The 22,736-nt window shown below is 36.0% G+C and overlaps 1 protein-coding gene across 1 annotated transcript in view; it reads left to right on the forward strand.

The window, feature by feature from the left end:
* Positions 1 to 22,736, forward strand: part of Kcnh7 (potassium voltage-gated channel subfamily H member 7) — a 489,239-nt gene that overhangs the window by 404,813 nt on the left and 61,690 nt on the right. The window contains exons 7-8 of the mRNA XM_055600818.1: positions 4,038 to 4,463; positions 14,750 to 15,149. Of these exons, the coding sequence (XP_055456793.1) occupies positions 4,038 to 4,463; positions 14,750 to 15,149 (826 nt within the window). The remainder of the gene's footprint in view (positions 1 to 4,037; positions 4,464 to 14,749; positions 15,150 to 22,736) is intronic.

Here is a 22,736-nt window from a genome sequence, read left to right on the forward strand (position 1 = left end):
GAGATGTTTCAAATTTACCTTCTTCTCTGCACCTCATGGAACCTTCTCCAAAATAGACCATATAGTTGGTCACAAAGCAAGTCTCAGCAGATACAAGAAGATTGAAATAATCCTTTGTATCCTATCTGGTCACCATGGTCTAAAGCTGGACCTCAACAACAACAGAAATAGCAAAATGTCTACACACACGGAAACTGAACAACTCCATACTCAATGACAGCTGGGTCAGGGGAGAAATAAAGAAAGAAATCAAAGACTTCCTAGAATTCAATGAAAATGAAGGCACATCGTACCCAAACTTATAGGACACAATGAAAGCAGTGCTAAAAGGAAAATTCATACCACTAAGTGCCTTCAAGAAGAAATTTGAATCTCTTCTTTTATAAGAACATCAGTTATTGAAATACTCTGGTCTTATTTTAACTTAATTATATCTTTTAAAGGCCATATTATGAAATAAGGTCACATTTACAGATACTTTGAATTAGGACATAAACATATATTTTGAGCTATACAAATTATAATTGTCATAGTGAGAGGTATAAGCTAAACCAGACAACTTTTTTTTTTTTTTTTTTTTTTTTTGAGACAGGGTTTCTCTGTGTAGCCCTGGCTGTCCTGAAACTTGTTCTGTAGACCATACTGGCCTCAAAATCAAAGATTCACCTGCCTCTGCCTCCGGAGTGCTGGGGTTAAACTCACGAACCACCACAACTCGGCTATGTATCATTGCTTAATTTATAATTATGAATAACATAAATCAACCATATCTGCCTTTAAAGGGAGTCTGCATATTAAATTTAAGAATCATTGCCCTCAAGCTCAATCCTGAGGGCTGTACCACATCTCATTTGATTCTCCATAGGCTGGCCCGTGCCTTCACACTGCTGCCCTCCACCCCTGATTCCCATATGTTTTACGCTTCTGCATCACAATGTCGGTTAATAACTACTCAACAGGGAGCGTCTTTATTTTGAGCTTCCTTAGATGCAGTGATTCTCTCCTTCCTCCTGCAATGTGATTCAGTCTCCTCCTGTCCCTCCGTTACTCACGTTTAACTTGTTCCGAAAGCGTCAACATAGCTGCCATCTGTTCCCGAGTCTTCTGGGAAGCTTCCCTACTCTCCCTCATCACCACTATCATTCACAGATACTGGCTGTAGCGGAGCTCAAAATAACCTCCCCTTCTCCTCCACGCCATGACAGCAGAAACAGTGGACACATAAACATCAAATGTCAGTGTGGAAGGGAAATGGTTCCAGCCATAGTTTTACTCCACAGGAGAAGTTCCAAGATACGTTCTAATCCATGCATCGAATAGATTAAGCACTGGTGCCCCTTGTAAGGACTTGTTCCTGAAGCATGCCACACAAGCATTGAGCAATTTCAGACAATACCTCCCTCTTTGCAAACAAAACGCTTTGTTGTCCTTGCTGTTGTATACTCTTCTGTGAGGAAAATTGGTGGGTTTTGAACTTAGGAGGATCTGCTCCAGTCCAAAGTTTCAATTTTACTTTGTTGAATTAGCCCATGAGTGCACAGGAGCCTAAGTGAAGGGAAGCTGGGAAAATAGAAAACGTACATATTTTTAGATCTTGATAGCTGAAATAAGGTTTTAAGTTTCACTTGGTACAGGACTAGGAGACCTTGTTTTATGTGAAAAGCACGTTGGGTTACATGACAGCATGAAAGATGATCCACACCTTTCAACCAAGATGTCACACACTAGTATTCTAGATTGACTACAATGATTATATTGTTCTAATTTGCTCTTTGCAAGTGATAATAAAGAGATATTAAGCTGAACATTTTACCTGCTCAGATTTTGAAAGTAGTGTACTTATATATTAGCATGCATTGGATTCTAACAATCTTTAATATTGTAAAAATAATAAATCACTTTTCTCTATATTTAACTTGTCCTTATGCTTAGGTTGCCATTTTCACCATAGTTTAAGATAACTTTCCATTATTTGTTAATTCAAATTTACTGTGCCATGGATAAGTAATCAGATTAGACTCTTGTTTTCCGAAGCCATTTAAATTAGTTTAGCTACTATATAACCAGTTTTGTCTATTTTAGCTAAATTTCTATGTTATTCTTAATAGGTATGCCATATTGAATTTGAGGTTAACTTTTCAAGACTATTATAAGTCAGGGATAATAGCTTGTTGCATGAGGAAGCGAGATATGAGATTTAACAATAGAAATGAAATTGAATATTGAAATATGCTCAAGAGGGTTCATTAGTATACTCAAGATAAATTCAGTATGTATAGAATTTCCAAAAAAAAAAAAAGAAAGAAAAAGAAATTAAAAATACCAAGAGGGGATCATGTGAGTTTCATGTCATAATATAAGTAGTGTATTTGCTATTTAGAAGAATCTAGTCTATATACTTAGTAAAAGCCTTCATATATTGTGTAACTGTGCACATATGTGATCTGAAGAGACCAGCATTGTTCTTCACACGCCCCTTAAAAAGGCTCACTATATGGCACCTTGTATAGTCAAAAGCCCTTTTGTTTCGAATTTTGTTTTTTAACTAGTTTTTAGAAATCACACAATCATGAATTTATTTTAGAAAAAACTCAAATTTAGCACTGATATTACCAGAGAAACTAGAACAATGACATTTAACTATTTTAGTTTGCCTGGTGCTTTTTTTAAGTAGAATATATTTTAGTATTTGTAGGCCCTCGGTAGATAAAAAATTTATTTTATTTTATTTTTTATTTTAATCACAGGTTATTCACTTTGTATCCCAGCCATAGCCCCCTCCCTCTTTCCATCCCAATCCCACCTTCCCTTCCTTATCTCCTCCCTGCCCCCTTCCAAGTCCACTGATAGGGGAGGTCCTCCTCCATTTCCATCTGACCCCAGCTTATCAGGTATCTTCAGAACTGGTGCAATGTCCTTATCTGTGCCTGAGCAAGGCTGCTCCTCCCTTGGAGGGGGTGCGGGGGACAGAGATCAAAGAGCCAGTCATTGAGTTCGTGTCAGAAATGATCCTTGTTCCCGTTACTATGAACCTACTTGGATACTGAGCTACCATGGGCTACATTCCAAGTAGGGGTTCTAGGTTATATCCATGCATGGTCTTTGGTTGGAGAAACAGTCTCATAGAAGACCCCTATGCCCTAATATATTTGGTCCTTGTGGAGCTCCTGTCCTCTTTAGGTCATACTAACTCCCCCTTCTTTCATATGATTTCCTGCACTCTGCCGATGGTTTGGTTATGAGTCTCAGCATCTACTTTGATACACTGCTAGGTAGTCTTTCAGAGGCCCTCTGCGGTAGGCTCCTGTCCTGTTACTTGTTTTCTCCTACCTCCAATGTCAATAAAAATCTTACAATTCCAGTTCATAATCTTGAGAAGTCCAAAGCATTCCCTGTCCCTGTGTAATTAAGAAAACTTTGGATGAAGCTATTATTTGTCCCAGATTATAAAATACCTCATCATCATGTAAAGAAAAGACTTTTTGAGTTTATTTTAGTCTTATTTGTTTTTGCTCGTATTGAAAACAAATTATAAGAAGGAAAACCATGCTTACCTGAAGATATGAGTATGTTTAGCAAGATTTTATTCTTGGTTAATTTATTAAGGTTTAATTATTAATTAGTATTGATAAATCAAATGCAACTACAGATCTATACATGTTTCTTCTATTCTTTACAGCTGCTACTTTTCTATGTTTGAGAACTGAACTGTTACTTAAATAAACTGACTTTATGTGTTTCTAAAAAACATTCATGTACTTTGTTTAAAAGAAACATTAATGATCCCTCAATGTCTCAGGATATTATGCATTAAATTTTGGTGAAAAATCTTATTTATCAGGAAATGCCATTGGTATTTTATTAAACTGACAACATCACCAAATAAACATTATATAAATTCATTTAAATGTGTGCTTCAAAATTACATGACTTCTTCCTGTACATCCTGTTGTATAATTGCTTTAATATTTTTTATAAGTCTGACAGAATTTACAATGACATTTTTATGAGTGTCTGCCTTTCTTTTCTATACTCAGGTTCTTTCTTTGGGAGCAGACGTCTTGCCAGAATATAAGCTTCAGACGCCGCGCATCAACAAATTTACAATCCTGCACTATAGCCCTTTCAAAGCAGTCTGGGATTGGCTCATTTTACTACTGGTCATTTACACTGCTATATTCACCCCGTACTCCGCAGCCTTTCTCCTCAACGACAGAGAGGAACAGAAAAGGCGAGAATGTGGCTATTCTTGTAGTCCTTTGAATGTGGTAGACTTGATTGTGGATATCATGTTTATTATAGACATTCTAATAAACTTCAGAACAACCTATGTAAATCAGAATGAAGAAGTGGTAAGTGATCCTGCCAAAATAGCAATACACTACTTCAAAGGCTGGTTCCTGATTGACATGGTGGCAGCCATCCCTTTTGACTTGCTGATTTTTGGATCAGGTTCTGATGAGGTAAGAGCTGCTTAAGAATTTATTTTCTAAAAGACTGCAATTGTAAAAATAAACTACTTGAATTGGAAGAAAAACTAGTTGCTTCAAAAGTTCCTAAAGCTCAAAGATGAAATTCATTTTTCACCTGGAAATGCTGTAAAATGAAATGAAGCCATTTTCTTGTTGTGAATAATTGAAATTCCTTCCATATTTCTAAGAGACACAAAAATATTCTTCATGCTGCAGCCAACAACTTAAATTTTAAACAAGTGCACAGGGCATGTAATGTACAACAGTGAGTAAAACCCCTGCAGATTAAGTTCTTAAGAAGGCTATCAAATATTAAGGATGTCTTTTGTTCGTCAGTCACTTACTGAGGTATGAACCAAAAAAAAAAAAAAAAAACTTGTTTTTTATTCAAACTATGAAAAAGAGGACACCTTATGAAACACAATTATCAAAACTCTTTCACTTCTATCTCTCATTTTGGAAAAAATACTTGATGCATATTGCTATTATCTCATAAATTTAAAAACTTTAAGGAAATATAACATATTTAAATGTGTTTGAGTGCATTTTCTGAATAGAAGGTCCATAAAAATAATCATATTTTCAAAAGAATCTTTGGGCCAGATATAGCTAGTATGTCTTTTATTTAATTGCCACTAATTGTCATAGTATATAAGTACAAATATAATGAAAATATTTACAGAATGTATGTTTCTTTCTGAGGCTTTGATAAAAATACTTGGGCCAAAACAAATTTGAGGATAAAGGGTTTATTTTAGCTCACAATTCAAGGCTTTGTTCCATCAGTGTGGGAAAGTCAAGACATCAGGAGCTTGAAGCAGACAGGCAGAGCCATAATTTCTTCTCTGTCCAGGTATTAAAAGAAGATTCTGTTAATTTCAGTTATTATGCATTTTGAAAAATGTAATATCCCTTTAATATATGTAATTCAGATAATTACTCCTTCAACAAGACTCCATTGACTAAACTAACGCAAGGGAAAGTTTAGAAGATTCACATTAGTATATGATGAAAATAGTCTAAGGAAAAATAGAGTGAAAAAGAAAAATGGAGAACTTAAAGGTTATAGAGTGAAGAAATTTCTGGAATTTTAATAAATATGCAAGTATTTTATTTTGCATATGCAAATTACCAGCAGGACACTGAAAATTTTTTAGGGAATGCAAAATTTTGTTGTTGGAGACTCTTCTAGGTATCAAAATTTCTACTGGCCTCATTCTACTAGGAATTAAAACTAAAATATAATACTTTGTTTACTGTAAATGCTTCAAAGTAGAATTAGCTACAAAAATTATTTCATTTGCTACCAGGCCTAGGAAGTTATTATTCCAGTTTTGTAGAGGCCATTAACTGGCTGTCTTGGTCTTATGTTGTACATCATTCCTACTCAGTATTAATGCAGTATACCTCATTCAGCAGCAAATGTTTGCTCAGTACCATTCAAAATGGCAGGCACAGTTCTACATTCAGAAGTCAATCAGATAAGTTTCTGCTCTCCGTGAGCTTACTTTCTCATAGAAAAGTAAGTTCTGAAATGACACAAATCAAGTGGCAACAATAATGTGTAGCTGGTGATTTGAGTTAAGATTTGAGTTAAGATTTGCAAGAAGTTTCCAGCCATGTAAGATTGCAATGCACAACATTTCAAACAAAAGAAAACAGTGGTAGCATTTACTCAATTGACTATCGGGTTTGGAATATCAAAAGAACAGAAAGAAAAATATATATATATATATATATATATACCAGTGACAGCAAGGATGAATGAAAGTCAGAGATGAGGTGCTAAGATATGAGGACTAAATCACAAAGGGGCTTGAGATATGTTTATCATGGCTTTCCTGTGATTCTTTGGGATGGAACTGACTTTGATTGACATTTTACAAGACAGTGTAGACTGTTCTTAGAGTTCTGGACAGCTGAGTTAAGAGCAAGGGACCCAGATTAAAGCTGGCCTGTGATACATGATGGAAAACAGAATGGACACAATGACACAATAGAGATGTAGAAAAAATAGGTAAATTCATTGTGCACTTTGAATGTAATCTACCAGAAACTGTTGGGTAACTAAATGTCCATAAAAAATAATAGAAAAATCAGTAGTATGGGTGATTGAAAACATCTTTTGTAGTTCACCTGTTGAATAATTCAAGTGGGAGGAGGGAGGTGGAGGAGGATGCTTTTATAAGCAACTTTTATAGAGGGTAATGTCTTCATCCAGGTGGTATAATCATGGAAAGAAAAAGGTGTATTGTGAGGGGGAAAAAGAGAGATGTTTTGACCATCATAAATATGAGATGCCTGTTAGTCATGCAGGTACAAGGGAGGAGGAGGAGGAGGAGGCCATCTTGGTAGAGCGCTCATGTTTGAAATTCTACTTTATTTGGGGTGTTTAGGCCTGTACCTCCCTTCCAACATCCCCAACCCGACACAGGAGAGAGAAAGTTAGTCGGGAGAGAGGGACCCTTTACTTCTCCTGTCATTTAAGGCTGATGTATCATTAGGGCTCTATACTAATTAATGTCTTTCAACCACAGATGCAGCTAGAAGTCTCCTCCGCGTTTCTCCATCTTACTGCTCCAAATCACCACGTGGTCTCTGGTCTTTTGAAACTGCTACATGCCACATGCCAACACCCCAGGCTGTGCCGCACGCCTCCCCCCCAGGCTCTCATATTTATATTCTCAAAGTCCTAGACCACACCCATTCTTGTGCGGCACGTGGAAGGCCATGACCAGGTAGCAAAAGCCACGCTCCACATGAGACAATTAGCAGCTTCAGAGAAGCGGTAGCCCAACCAAAATCCCACACTTGGGATTAAGAGAAAAGCATATTTACATAACATAACTGAGTTTACAAAGAGACTAAAACTTCCATTACCTCTTGCAAAACACCATCTCAATAGATACACAAATACAAATACACACACACACACACACACACACACACACACACCTGAAATATTTGGTACGGAGATAAACTTTAAAACTCAAGACTTTCTGTTTTAATTGTGCAGTTTAAACATATGAGACTCAGAGCCAAACTTTAGGCAAAGTGCAGGAAATGTTATGAAAGATGGGGGAGATAGAAAGACCTGGAGGGGACAGGAGCTCCACAAGGAGAGCAACAGAACCAAGAAATCTGGGCACAGGGGTCTTTCTGAGACTGATACTCCAACCAAGGACCATGCATGGAGATAACCTAGAACCCCTGCACAATTGTAGCTCATGGCTGTTCAGTCTCCAAGTGGGTATCCTAGTAATGGGAACAGGGGCTGTCTCTGACATGAACTCAGTGGCCTGCTCTTTGATCACCTTCCCCAAGTGGGGGAGCAGCCTCACCAGGCTGCAAAGGAAAACAATGCAGCCTGTCCTGATGACACCTGATAGGCTAGGGTAAGAGGGAAGGGGAAGAAGACCTCCCCTATCAGTGGACTTGGGGAGGGGCATGGGAGGAGATAAGGGAGAGAGGGTGAGATTGGGAGAGGATAAGGGATGGGGCTACAGCTGGGATACAAAGTGAATAAACTGTAATTTATAAATAAATAAATATTTTTTAAAAAATCATATAAATGTAGTGGCCACATTTGGAATACAAACATCTAGGCTTTCATTCACTTATGGGTGAACATTACATACAAATATAATAAGAAAATTAATTAAGATATTATGTTCTACTGATTAAAAGCTTGGAGCAATTTCTTGCTGAATTATTTTAATGATTTTCTCTTATATATTAACATTGTCAATTAGGTTAGAGAAAATATTTTTTCTCAATGTCAATTAAACATAAATTTTTTTCTTCACCTGAATGTTAAACTATTGTATTACTTTAATTTTATTTATAGTCAACTCAAAAACTCCATTTTTGTAACCATACCATTTTATTTATAAAACATATATGCTAACAAGAGGATAATGTGACAATACAGTTTTACTAAAGAAGACACAATTGCCCATAATTTTCAAACTAATATTTGCTATAATTAAATGTGATTAGTAATAACTAAAGGATCTCCTTTATTTCTAAAAACATGTTGAGCAAAATGAATGCTGATTATTACTGGATTTGCTCATGTTAATATCTTACTGATACTGATATCATCTAGAAAGGGAAATAATTCCATGGTTCCTAACTTTGCCTTCATCAACCATGAAACTTTCACAATTTGCTTCAGTATCATTGATGCTGAATACGATATCATTCCCTTAGTCTCCAGATAGTCAACTTTGATTAAGTGCCTAATAGTTCCCCATATTTGGTTTATCCATGGCAAATTTCAAGCCATTAACATTTAGATTCTAGAGAACTCTGATTAGTAACATCAATCATTATTTCCTTCCTCCCCTAAAAGTTAAAATTCTAGTTTTCAGTTACTTGCTTTGTGGACTTCTGATTCATGCTTTAGTGATTTTTCTTTTTTAATGAATTCCGAATGCACCCAAGAAAGGCTTCGGGATCAAAATAATTAGGGCTCTTTGCCGCAAAATTCAAATAGTAAAGTGGAATTTCTGCTCACAAAAAAAATGTTTCACTCATTGCTCTGAGAGATGAACTGTGGAGTGAAGATGCAGAAAACTTTAATAGCCTTCTGTAGAAATTCTGATCACCTTGTGGTCTTCAGGATCGGTATCATGAATCTACTAGCCATTATTATGTAAATGAAATATTCATCTTCCACTTGACATAACACATCACAGTTTGAAAAGATGCATACATGTGCATGTCAATAACAAAACTCCCTCTCTTTAGATAGTCTTATGAATTTTTTACAAAAGTTTCTCTCGGCTCCCCCTTGAAGCTTTGATTTAGCCTCTCTGTGGCATGACAAGTGACATAAATATAAGATATCCAATTGAAAAAAGAAAAACTGTTTTTCTTTTTTTAATTTTTTTCACACTTTATTCATTACGTATTCCGATTAAGCCCCCTCCCTCAAATCCTCCTAGTCTCACCTTTCTCCCTTATTCCCCTCTGTCCCCTTCCCCTAGTCCACTAAAAGGAGGAGTTCTCCTCCTTTGCCCTCTGCCCCTAGCTTATCAAGTCTCTTTAAGACTGCTTGGATCCTCTTCCTCTGTGGCCTGGCAGGGCTTCATCACCAGGGGAAAGTGATCCAAGAGCAGGCAAGTGAGTTCATGTCACAGACAGCCTCTGCTCAGGCACCCACATAGAGACTGAGCTGCCAATTGGCTACATCTGAGCAGGGGGTCTAGGCCCTCTAGATGCATGGTCCTTGGTTGGTGCATCAGTCTCTGCAGGACCCCCTGGGCTCAGATTTTTAGCTTTGGTCTCCTTGTGGGGCTTCTGTCCCCTCCATGTCCTTCTATCCCCTTGTCCCCTTTATCATCTTCCATAAGACTCCTTGCACTCTGCCTACAGTGTGGCTGTGAGTCTCAGCATCTGCTTTGAGCCCCTGTTGGGTGAAGGGTGGGAGCTACTATAGAGGGCCTTCTGGAAAAACTGTTTTTCTTTAAGTTGACCATTTATGTTTCGTTTTGCATGTGATTGACTACAAAATGATAGTTATGGTATAAAATGAAAAGTTTTTGGTAAAAACTCAAATTTCAATTAAAAGGGTATATCATTCTCTATGTGATATTTATTTGTCTGTTAAAATTTACAGTCACTTGATGGCCAGTTTCTTTATTACTGCAATGAAATAGAAAGGAATATAATATTACAGTGGGATAGAATGCTAACTATGAAACAAAATCATTCTATTGATTATTAAAATTGTTAAATATTGAAAGGAATTCCCAATTTTTTGGAACACATAGTTGGTAGAAGCATTTGTGAAGTTTGATATGAGTAAAGAAATAAGCTAGATAATTTCTCAGGGTTCTTCACATATCAAATATAGATCTTTGATAGTATTAATAAACATGTCTTCAGAAATGTTGAAAAAGTATTAGACACACTGAAAAAAAAAGGACTAGAAAATAGACAATGCTGTATTGTTTAAGAAATTCATTGAATGGTATGTAAAGTATATACTTGAATGGGAATTACCTGGGATAAATTTCAAAGCAAAAAAAAAAAAAAAGAATGTGGAATCATGAAATTTATACTTGAAAAAGTTACTGTCTCCACACTTTGCCCATTTATTTCTTGGGAAGTAGTATAGAAGGGTGTATTAACGTGAAACTTTGAATGATGAATGGCTCTATAGCCCATTTGATAAAACCAAAGAGAATATATTTACCTTTCATCATTTATAAAGAATAATTGCTATAATTTATCTAAAGGTTAAATTTTACTGAGTATACCTCAATTAAGCTTACTAAGTATAGTAAACAGTGTTAAGTATGATTCTTATCCTCACAAAACAGATTTTAAATTTTTGACATATAATTTATTTTATTGGTAAGGCTTTCTCAATTTAACTCTGGGTAGACTTATTCTTGAGTAAAGAGTTATTAATCCTCATGAGAGTTACCTAACTTCAGTCCTTCACAAAAGTTTCTAGTATTTAAAGAGGAAATTGACTGATTTATTGCATTATGTTCATCACATAAAATTAATGTAGTCTTTCTTATGTCTCGTCTGTGATACAACATATCTGCGAAAACATAGTTGCATGTTTAATCAAAACTGCTTTTATTTAATGAGAAAACCTAACTTCCACCAAAATCAGAAGGCATTTAGAACCTTTAATAAATAATAGATATTTTAAAACAACATTATTGTTGGATTATACTCACTGTTCAAGAGAGATAAGTAATTGCATTTGTGGGGAAAATTCTTCAAAATAAAAAAGGACTAAAAGGAGCATTTAAAATGAAAATCTTGTATAAGTAAGGTTTCTTTACTAAACAGTCTTCAAAAAAACTGATCTTTGAAACATAATAAGTAAGCTGAGTTCTAGATTGCACAGGTACTATAGGATGAAATTTGATATTCTAGAATATTTTGTGTCTTCCTTACTGTAGCACATAGGTAAGAGGGAAAAAGCATCTTTCTTCTATTGTAGAAGCACATACTTCTTCTCTGTTTTATTATCATATTTATAAAAATAATAACAGTTTAGGATCTGTTGAATTTATTTATTTAAGGTATGAGTGTTCTCTGCATGTACACCTGCAGGCCAGAAGAGGGCATCAGATGATTGTGAGCCACCATTTGGTTGCTGAGAATTGAACTCAGGACCTCTGGAACAGCAGCCAATGCTCTTAACCAATGCATCTCTCCAGGGCCCTTACATTCTTTTTTTTTTTTTTTTTTTTTTTTAATTTTCCAAGAGTTATTCAGCAAGAGGAGATTGGAAATGTCCCAGTCTATTCTCTCAGAAATTTGGTGTCATCAGTTATTGTCTCTCTAGAACCTCAGACAAGATAGTGTGGCAGTATACACAAGGGTCACTAGCGAAGATGACCCAACTGAGCTGGCAGCATTTGTCAAAAGAAAAAAGGCACAACAGTGGTACACTGTAAAACTAGCTTATATGGTTATGCTTGGATAGATGTTTGCAGAGTTGTGAATGGCTGTGGAAGTCACTGTTCACGGAGCCCCTCATCACCATGAAAGTGAGAGTCACAGCTGCTTCATGATCTCCCCTTCTTCTCCCACTCTGCCTCTTCTCCCCTCATTGCCCTTCTACCTCCTCTTCTGTTCTTCCTTCTCTTTTACCTCCTTCTATTCCACCCTTCACTTATTATCTCTGTAATTATCATATATAAAAAAATGTCAATGACCTTAAAACTTTATCACACCACACTTCTTAAACTTACTTTCCCCAAAATACATGACCTTTCTCTATGATCATATAAGTTATGCTGATTTATGCTCTTAGAAAAACTTAGTATCATATAAACTTTACTTCTATTTTTAATTATAGGAGAAATTTTAGAGGGTCTAAAAGTGGAAATGCACAAGATTTGAAGCATGCACAGCTGATTTTTATTGTTTTTCTTTTTTTTTTTTTTTTCTTTTTTTGGTGGTGTGGGGATAGGAGTAGCACAGGGTTTCTCTGTGTAGCCCTGGCTGTCCTGGAACTAGCTCAGTAGACCAGGCCTTGAACTCATGGAGTTCTGCCTGCCTCTGCCTCTCTAGTGCTGGGTTTAAAGGTATGCACCACCACCACCAGGCTATTGTCTTCCTTTTTATAACACCAGTTTTACTCTACTACTTTACAACCCATTAGGAAAACTGTCTGTGTATTGCGAAGAAATTTATTTAACCTACTTCCTGGTGAATCTGCATTATATTTCAATTATTTTGAAACATTTTATTCTCTATCCGAATAAGAGTTTTAGTATTTGCGCAATAAACTTTAAAGAGCTCCGGTTTGAAACATAAGTAAATAAACAGTTATATTAGGAAAAGAAATAAACTCAAGAGCCTGACCTGTGTGAAGGAGGTAAGACTTTGAACAAAGGTGACTCCTGCTTTAAAAGCCTTATAATAATATACCTTGATGAAGTCCTTGTCTATTAAAAACCCAGCTATTTTCTGAACGAGCTCTATGGTCCATGTTTGCAGGCCTCCATTTGAGATTCCAGATGTCTGTGTAGTGTATTTGGAAAGCGTGAACGCTCCATCAACATACTTCTGTAGCATACAGTTCTACTGTTGAAACAGAAATGTGAGGTGATGTTTAAACAGAAACATGAAGAGCTACCATGTATTGGATTTTGCCTACAACCCTATAGGCATTATATTCCTATTTACAGAGTAACTGAGCTTGAGAGTAAAAGAACAACCTGTCCAAAGTGCCATATTCAGAGCAAGCAGAATGGAGTACTAAGTCTGTCCATTCAAAAGTCCTTGCACACAACCTCTAAACTTGGATTGTTGATACAAATCGAGACATTTACTTTACTTCCAGGGAACCATGTAATGCTATCTTAAATTCTGGAATTCATGGAAGGTCCACATGCCTTTAAATGTGTGAGAAGGAAAACCCGTTTTCTGCATTGCACTGTGAAAAATAATAATAACTAACCATTGGAACAGCCAAGACAAACAAAATTACAATCCAGTTATGACAAGTTTATCCAAGCTCTGCAAACTCCTCCTACTTTTGGAAGCTTCCAATCTTACACAGATGAATTCAAGGGAGTCTAAAGGATTCTCCTTTGCCTGTGACTGCTAGACTACAGCAAAGGGAAAAACAGAGGATCTACTATAAATTTTCCGTAAAAAGTTTTCCTAGATACTTAGCAATATTTTTCACTAAATCAATACTCATAGCTATAGCATGATAGTTATTCTATGTACTATTTCTTCAATTAAAACCTTAGCATTCTTAACACATTTGGATGTAGTTTGCAAAATAAACACCACAATGAGATAAAATTACTCAATAATTGATTGGTAAACACCATGTAACTATGGAATAATTATATGTTCTGTGAATTATATAGTACTTATAGTTGACATTATTTAGGAAACATAAGAAATGAACTTGTAATTTGTTCTTACCAGATTTCAATTCCTAACAACCAGTGAAATAGCCTATTATTATGCAAAAGTATCATATCATTAAATACCTGGTCAGTAACAATCATGCAATTAGTTAAGATGTATCATACTCCAAAATGCAATTATGATATCATCAGGATAGCAAGAAATGATTTATGAATTTGATGCACTCAGCAAGGAAAAAAAAGAAAATTTTGTTTAAACGTAGATTATAATTCATGCATGCACTTATCCAAAAAGGCTTCTCACAGTTACAGAAGGAACTTGACTGTCTCCTTTATATTGTTCAGGTGTTTTTCAACTCCAGCTTAGGATGGGCCACCAGCTCTTTTGGGGTCTTCCTTTCTTGTGATTTTTTTCTACAAGCTATGTCACCAAATACCCAATATCACACAGTTGCTAATATAAAGATGTCATTTAAGAAATAGCAGACCTTGTTTCTCCTCATTAGAAGAGAACCTTTGTCTATAAATAACTGTTTCTCTTTGTTAGAGAGTACTTACCTTCAACACTCTAATTGTGGCGCATAATAGTTGGAAGACACACAATCCATTCCCTGAACATTGGTTGAGGAAGGAACACCTTGGAAGTTCATATTGTCTGAAGGTCACTTTCGTAGGTTGGGAAGGCAGATTCTCTTTCCACGGATCTTGTCTGCCAAGACCCTGATTCAATGAGTCACATACCTTTCAAAGCGTTTTTAAAGTGGATTTAAAACTCTTCGAAGGAAGAACTAACCTGTCTACTTTATTCAACCCTGAGCCTCTTCTTCCATTTTCTGTTAACAATTCTGCCTTACGTGAACAGATGTTCAGTTGCTTACAGCATTTTCTGACCATACGCGTTTATTTCCGCAGACAACAACTCTAATTGGTCTTCTGAAGACTGCACGTCTCCTTCGTCTTGTGCGTGTAGCCAGGAAACTGGATCGGTACTCAGAATATGGCGCTGCGGTTCTGATGCTCTTAATGTGCATATTTGCCCTGATTGCCCACTGGCTGGCTTGCATCTGGTACGCGATTGGGAATGTGGAGAGGCCCTATCTGACTGACAAAATTGGATGGTTGGATTCCTTAGGACAACAAATTGGGAAACGTTACAATGACAGTGACTCGAGTTCCGGACCTTCCATTAAAGACAAATACGTCACGGCACTTTATTTTACCTTCAGCAGTTTAACCAGTGTAGGATTTGGAAATGTGTCTCCCAACACCAATTCGGAGAAAATCTTTTCCATTTGTGTCATGTTGATTGGCTGTAAGTAGATTTCTCTTTCGCTATCTGTTAGGATAAAAATAATAGCACAAAATTGGTATTTGTGCCACATAGAGAATAAAGTAAAATTATGGAAATTGTACAGAAACGGGGATTACACATGCGGATACTATCTCCTCTAGAGTGTGATTTTTCTCTGCGAAGTGAAGAAACGAAAATTCCCTTCATAGCCTTCTCTTAGAGCTAGCTTTAATGTCAATTAAAATAAACCCGTCACTTGGTGATCCCAGGCTTAGTTCAAGGGACTACCAAAGTTGTCTGAACCCGAATAACCTCGTCAAGTCCTTAACATAAAATAGTATCACATTGAGGGCTCTAGCGATGGCTCAGTGGTTAGGACACCTACACCCTTGCATAGGCACTGTGTTCTGTTCCTAGCACCCACAACCTCCTGTAACTCTAGTTACAGGATGCCCTCTTCTGGCCTCTGAGAGTATAAGACATGAACATAGCGCAAATGGTTACATGCAAGCCCTCACATGCAAACAATTTTTTTTTAAAAAATTTAAAAAATAATTTTAAAAATAGTGTCCCAAAAATGTACATCAAATCACCTCTACACTACGTATATTTCCTACCACAACATAAATGCTACATAAACCACATAAGGATGAATGAGAAAAATGTTTGGGCATGTGTAGTACAGCCATAGTTTTTGAAAATATTTTCTGTTTATGGTTGGTTTGAATTCTCAAACGTCAATAGTAAAGTCACCATTCTCTACTTTCGATGAGGCTTCTTTTGAATCCCGGAATATCTTGGATATAAAACTGGGGTGATGTAGGTCTTTAGACTGAGGGTCTGAAAACTACAGTTCACTCACTGCTAGGCAAAAGTGAACGTAATTTATTACTAATCGCTGTTTTCTCTACACATAAACTCTCATACATGGAAAACCATTGCAATTATACTTAGAATGTCCCCTCTTACTGATGTTATTTCTCTTTTTCTGACATCGTTCTAAGATTTAAGTTGCTACCTTTTACCCAGAAGTGGCTTTCTACAGGAAGCATAATTTATTACAGATATTATTTACAGTAAGATATTTTGTGGTAAGATGAAATTGACTTAAAAAAAAAAAAAACCCTAGTGAACATGTGGATGACAGCAGACAACATCTTCAAAAGTAGTATTGCCCTTGGATAGCCCAAAGCCGACAACAGATCTTGACAATTGGTTTCCATATTAATTACTGAAATGTGGCTAAATAAGGCCTACTTATGAAACTTAAACGAGTTCCCTCTGTAATCTACTCAGCCTAAAATATAATTTTTATTTCAATAACATTTTCGTAAGGGCATACATTTCTTAAAAACCCATCAAGATCTTCCAATTCCATCCACTCTTGGCCACAAACACATGCAGGAGTCAATGGAACTGGAGCCTATTTAAAAAATAGGAATACACATTCAAGGCAATTAATCAGTAATTCTAACGAGGAGGGGCTGGGGAGCTGATTCAGTCAGTAAAGGTTTTGCCTTGCAAGCTTGCCTGGTCCCCCCAGCACCCACAGAGAAGCCAGATGAAGCAGGAACACCTATAACCACAGCAAGAGGAGAGCAGGGACAGGAGGAGCCTCAAGGCTTTCTGGCCAGACAGGGGGTTGGTTGAGCTCAGATCCAGTTAGAAACATGAAAAATATGGTGAAAGGGACAGTGAGAAGGCAGAGCTGATAAAGCAACTACTGCCAAACCTGACAAATCCAGTTCAATGTCCAGATTCATGTGGTGGAAGGAGAACACAGACATCTACTAGTTGTCCTCTGACCATACAACAAGTCCTGGCCTGCACATGCACACAAACACACACACATGCACAATTGCATACATACTCAAAATTAAGACATAAGAATGCAATAAGAAATATCTATGTGGTGTAAAGTGATTGAGGAAAGCATTGAACCTCAACTTCTGGCCTCCACATGTGCAGACACATACAGATGCATACGGGCGTGAACACGTATGAACACACATAAACACAACACCATTACTAAACAACAACAGCAAAAAAATCTTTTGGAATTTATTTCACAGTAGTTAAAGATGTTAGTTGCATTGGTATCAAACAGACAATTAAAAGTCTCTGTTCTTTATTAAATATTTATATCAGTAAAGTAAATATGAATATATATTTAAGAAAACAGTACCTATATTTAGAAACAATAATTCAGAGAAATAGTGACTGTTTCTCTTGCTCAATTCTCCCTTCCTCGCATCCTTTTCATTTTCTTTGTCCTCTCTCTTCTTCTTCTGTATTTTCCTCCTTTTTTCTTTGGTTCTTTCCTTACATGCTTCTTATCTTTTCATTTGTTTTAACAATATGATACTTGGTTACCTTAACTGATACTTTTAAAAAAAACTGTAATTTCTACAGATAAATTTGATTTTTTAAGAAAAAAAAAACCCTATTCAAATAGGACAGAGAAAATGTCAACTCACATTCCACCAACATCACTTATTCGAAGACTTGTTTCTATAATTCTATAAGCATTAAACAAAACAAGATGTACAAGGCTTGAGGTCACACAGAAAAAGTTTTCAGGTATTGCTTGAGAGTTCTCTCAATCTATGATGTTATGACTATGAGGAAAGGTAAAATTAAGACTTGAAGCCCAACAATAATAACAATCTTTATGAAATTTGCTTAGCTATTAGGCATAATGATGTATTTATTACTGGTATCTCCTCTTAGATGTAATTATATGCAAAAATTAATTGGTTAATATATTTGCAATATTTATGCACTAAGGAAGACTTATACCTAAAAAAGGGTCTCATTTCAACATAAAATTAGAATTCAAAACCAAAATGTTAATGTAAACTATCATCCATGCATTTATTATAACCTTAAAGATTATCAAGTTGAAATTCCATCATCCTTCAGCTTCCTTAAATTAAATATTTATTATAAAATAATTGGAGCCACATTGCAGATAAAGGGAAATTATATATGCATATTATAGCATCTTTATGCAAAATAAATAAAAATAAGCAATTCTAAACTATCTCATGGGAGACAGAAGTTAGCATACTTCCAATCCCTGTGCTCAGAACTAATGACAGAAAGAACAAAAAGTAGAGATCATCCTGGGCTATGTAATAAGAGCCTATTAAAAATTGTCACAGTTTATACAAATAACTAGAACATCTATAGACAGTTTTAAAGTTGCTATTTTCACTGAACTTCTGATTGTGTACCCCAAATAGTGATTGGAGAATTTATTTTAATAATGTACATAATTTAAAAAATGAAAAAAAAAGTGAATAAGTGTGAATATGGGTGTGCCCGTGCATTTATATCTACATGTCTAATTTCTAGATAACGCTGTTGTTAAATTTGGAGTGCTTGCATTTTAGTTTTTAGAAACCCATGACCTAGTGACGTGTGAGTGAGTGTCTTTCAGCTCAATCTTGCTTGACAATGAACTTGGTGGCTTGTCTTGGTTTTAGTGTATCAGTCACTGAAGTTCTGCCCCTAGCCATGATAGAGTAACAGGGGCCTCAGTTCTCTATCAAACAAACAGAAAACTAAGCAAGATGCATGAAGTCATTGTTTTCAGACTCAGAAACAAGCAGAGAATCATGATCCCTGAGAGAAAACAAAAGCGAAAGCAGGGGGCCCCATGCTTCCTACCTGGAGGGATAGGACTGCAGTGAAGAGAGAACACCCTAAGCAGCCACAAAAGCCATATTAGCTGAGGAAGGAAGATCGGAAGTCACGGAAACTAAGAGGTTGAAATCTACAATACGGAAAGTCGAAAAATAATAAAAATAAAAAGAGGCAGTTCTGATTTAAAAAGAAAAATTCAGAGAACACGATGAGTATCAACATGAACCTACTGATCTCATCCAAGACATAAATACATGGAATGGCAGACTTTACAAGTACAAGCTGAACTATTTTCAGAGCTCACACAGGTAGGAGAGACATTAAAATTCAAACCAGCAGAAAAAAAAAAAAAAGCCATAGTACCAGAAGTCTTATCGCCCTAACAAAGCATTAAAAGCAAGCCTCATGCCTTATCTTTGGGCTAAGGACACAGCTCAGCAGTAGAGCACTTACCCAACACAAAAATCAGCCCAATCTTCAAGTGGTCTATCTGAAGAACAGAGTATCTAACACACAGGAAACAAACACAAATTAGACATCTGGGATTACATCCAATTAAAAAGCTTCTAAACACAAAGAAAACAATCTAGTAAAGAGACAATATACAAAATGGGAGAAACTATTTACAAACTATACATCTGAAGAGGGTTTACTATCTCGAATATGGATAAAACCCTAAAATCTCAAAAACAAAAGTCAGTACAATTTAACAGGAACAATGGGCTTAAATGGACATTTATCAAAAGATGACAAATAAATGACCAAATACAGGAAAATGTTCAGTGTCTCTAATCCCCATGGAAACACCCATTAAAATAGATGATCTCCTACCACTCCAATAAAAACATTTATAGTCAAAAAAAAAAAATCAATGCCAACCAGAAAAAAAAAAAACAAAAACAAACAAACAAAAAAAACTCTTCAGTGATTGGTGAGAACACAAACTAATACAGCTATTATAAAAAATAAAATAAAATTACTGTATGATGATGTAGCAGTTTTATTACTGGATTTATATTCAAGAGTAATGAAATTAGCCAAACAGATGTCTCTATAACCCACCTTTACCCCAACACAATTCGTAATAGTTAAGAAATGCAAATAACTTCAGTGGAAATACGTATGTACACATACTTATCAGTGGTAACAACAAGAAAAGGGAAAGTGTAGGGGAAGGTTAGAGATACATTAATAATTGAGTAATAAGTTATAGTTGAATAGGAATAAGAATTCCAGTATGCTACTATACCCTAATATGACTATAGATAGTGACTATTTAGAGGAGCTTTGATTATTTTTTTGAGGCAATAGAAAACACTGCAACACATACATTTACAAAATGTATATGAAATAGTGTAGAACTAAGAAGATTTCTCCGTGGGTAAAGTATTTACTGTGTAAGCCTGAAGACCTTTTTTTTTTTTTTTTTTTTTTTTTTTAATGCCCAACAACCACATAAAAAATCTGGACATTGGTGACAAGTGACTCTAACCCATCACTGTGTGCGGAGAAAGGAGTATCCCTAGAGCTTGCTAGCCAGGCAGTCCACTGACAAGATCCAAGTCCAGCTATACACCTTGCTCAAAAAAAAAATCAGCTGGACAAGTGACTAAGGACAGTATCTCCATGTCTGATGCCAACTTCTGGGCTCCACACATGCCTGTGTGGCAGATGTGGATGAACACACACATGCACACATATTAATATAACAACATAACACAGAGAGAGAGATACACACCAAAAAAATAAGTAAAAAGAAAGAGCAATCTGACATTTTTAAAAGAAAAAAAAAAGTAAAGCACTATGCAATATTAATTCAAAATAATTTTATCTACTATGACACTAAGAAGGTTCAGGGCATAAACAAGAGAGAAAACAAATAAAAGACATGTGGAACTGACAGAAATGACTTGATTATCAGGCGAGGCTTGACAGATGCAAGGATGCAACCCTTAAGAAGAGGAGCAAACAGAAACAGGGAGGTGGAACCCCCAGAATTAAAGGAGCAAGTTTAGAAGTGTTCAAAAATTACATGACTTGGTTTTCATTTTTTTCCAAGATTGAGGAAAACTGTTAACTAGAGTATCAAAAAAATTCTAATACTAAACAAACTGTGAACAGGACATATCAAGGCACATTATCAAAATGCCAAAAACTAGTCATAGAGTGAAAATTTCAAAGGTGGTAAAAAGGAAAATCAAGACATTATATATAACAAACAGAACAAATTTGACAGATTTATTACATACAATGGAATCAACAAGACAATAGGAAAAGATCTCTAAATTGATCTTCTAATTGAAAGAAAAAGATTATCTTTCAACATGGAAATTTATGATTAAACTGTATTTTAAGTAAGGACAAGAAGGCAAACCACATCATTTATCATGAGCAGACTATAAAATTCTTCCAGTGAATGGAGAAATAAACCCTGAGATAGTGTGAAACACCTAGGAATGAAGAATATAAAAACTAAAATATATGGATGAGTTGAGCACATTCTCCCGTGTCTTTATATGTGTTCAAAATAATTGACTAATGTAAAAATAATGTCTATGAATTGCTAGGTTTGTAAATATGTGAAAAGAGGTATGACAATGGCAGGACAAAGAAGAGAAGGTGATGCAGAAGTCCATCACTGCTGGGAAATTCCTGAATCGTTGCAGCAGTATTAACTGTTTGAGAAAGAAATAATTACATAGAAAACTAGAAACAAAGTTAATGAAAATTAGAATAAAATCTGCCCAAACCTGTAGGAATCAGCTAAAACAATGTTCAAAGAGTTTTATTATAAAGAAAAAAGCCATAACCTAGAAGTTCTAAATTTCTGTCTTACAAAGTCGGCAAAAACAAGTAACTTCAAGGTATATAAAATAGGAAAAAATTATAGAGCTGACAGAAAATTAGGAAACTATTTGAACACATGCATAGAGACAGTTGGTGAATATAAATTCTTCCTAAAAGGTTAGTACAATTAAAACTTCTTTTTTTTACAAGGCTGGACTGAGCCACAAGTGCTCAGCGTTACAAAAGGGATGTCTCAATCCCAAGACACTGAAAAGCCAAATAATTAATACTGTTGCCCAGTTGAGGTGAGCCCTCACACCATCCCTGCTACGCCTGGTTTGGCTGCGCCACTTCCCTGCACAGGGCGGGCGCAGGGCTCCAGGCTAACCATCGTCTGTGCTAAGTGCTCTCATCCCGCATGGTCCTCAAGAATACACCAGTGGTCTTAGTGATGCGATTGGTGTAAATGTTGCTCTTGTTCGTTTGGTTTGCAGAGTCCAAGAGCCACGTCAACATTGTCTCCCCACTTCTGCCACAGCAAAGGGCACAGTGAACACAATCAAATTAGACTGAGAAGTCTTATGATGACATGGACTGCAGTCTTATTGTACACTTTGGGTGAAAAGCTCGACTGTGGGGCTTGAGCTGCGGGTCAGTGGTAGAGTGTCTTACTGGTGTGAAAGACCCTGAATTTAATTCCCAATACCACCACCATTGCCATAACAACAATAACCAAAAGAAAACAATTAAGGACAGATTTGTGGTTGACAACTTACAACAAATTGCACTATGGATAACATTATGATAAACAAAAGATCTTTAAAATAAAAATTGATCAATTGCATTACATCAAAATTACTTTTATTTTCAAATCACATTGTTCAACTGGGTGTGATGGTGCATGCCTTTAATCACGGCACTCGGTAGGAAGAGACAGGTGTGAGTTTGAGGCCACCCTGCTCTACGCAATGATTTTCAGGTCAGCCAGAACAATATGTTGAGACACTGTCTCTGAAAATCAAATGACAATGTTCAAAACAAAGAAAGTGAAACTGAAAAGCTAGAAGAAAATAGTTTGAGGATATCAATACAAAAAAGACTGGCATCCAGAATATAAGAATTTTTGCAACTTGACAAAGAGATAATTGGTTTATGTTAATAAGCAAATTATTT

The sequence above is a fragment of the Psammomys obesus genome, unplaced genomic scaffold (assembly GCF_907164565.1).
Source record: "Psammomys obesus unplaced genomic scaffold, mPsaObe1.curated_primary_1811, whole genome shotgun sequence".
NCBI classification, from domain to species: Eukaryota; Metazoa; Chordata; class Mammalia; order Rodentia; family Muridae; genus Psammomys; species Psammomys obesus.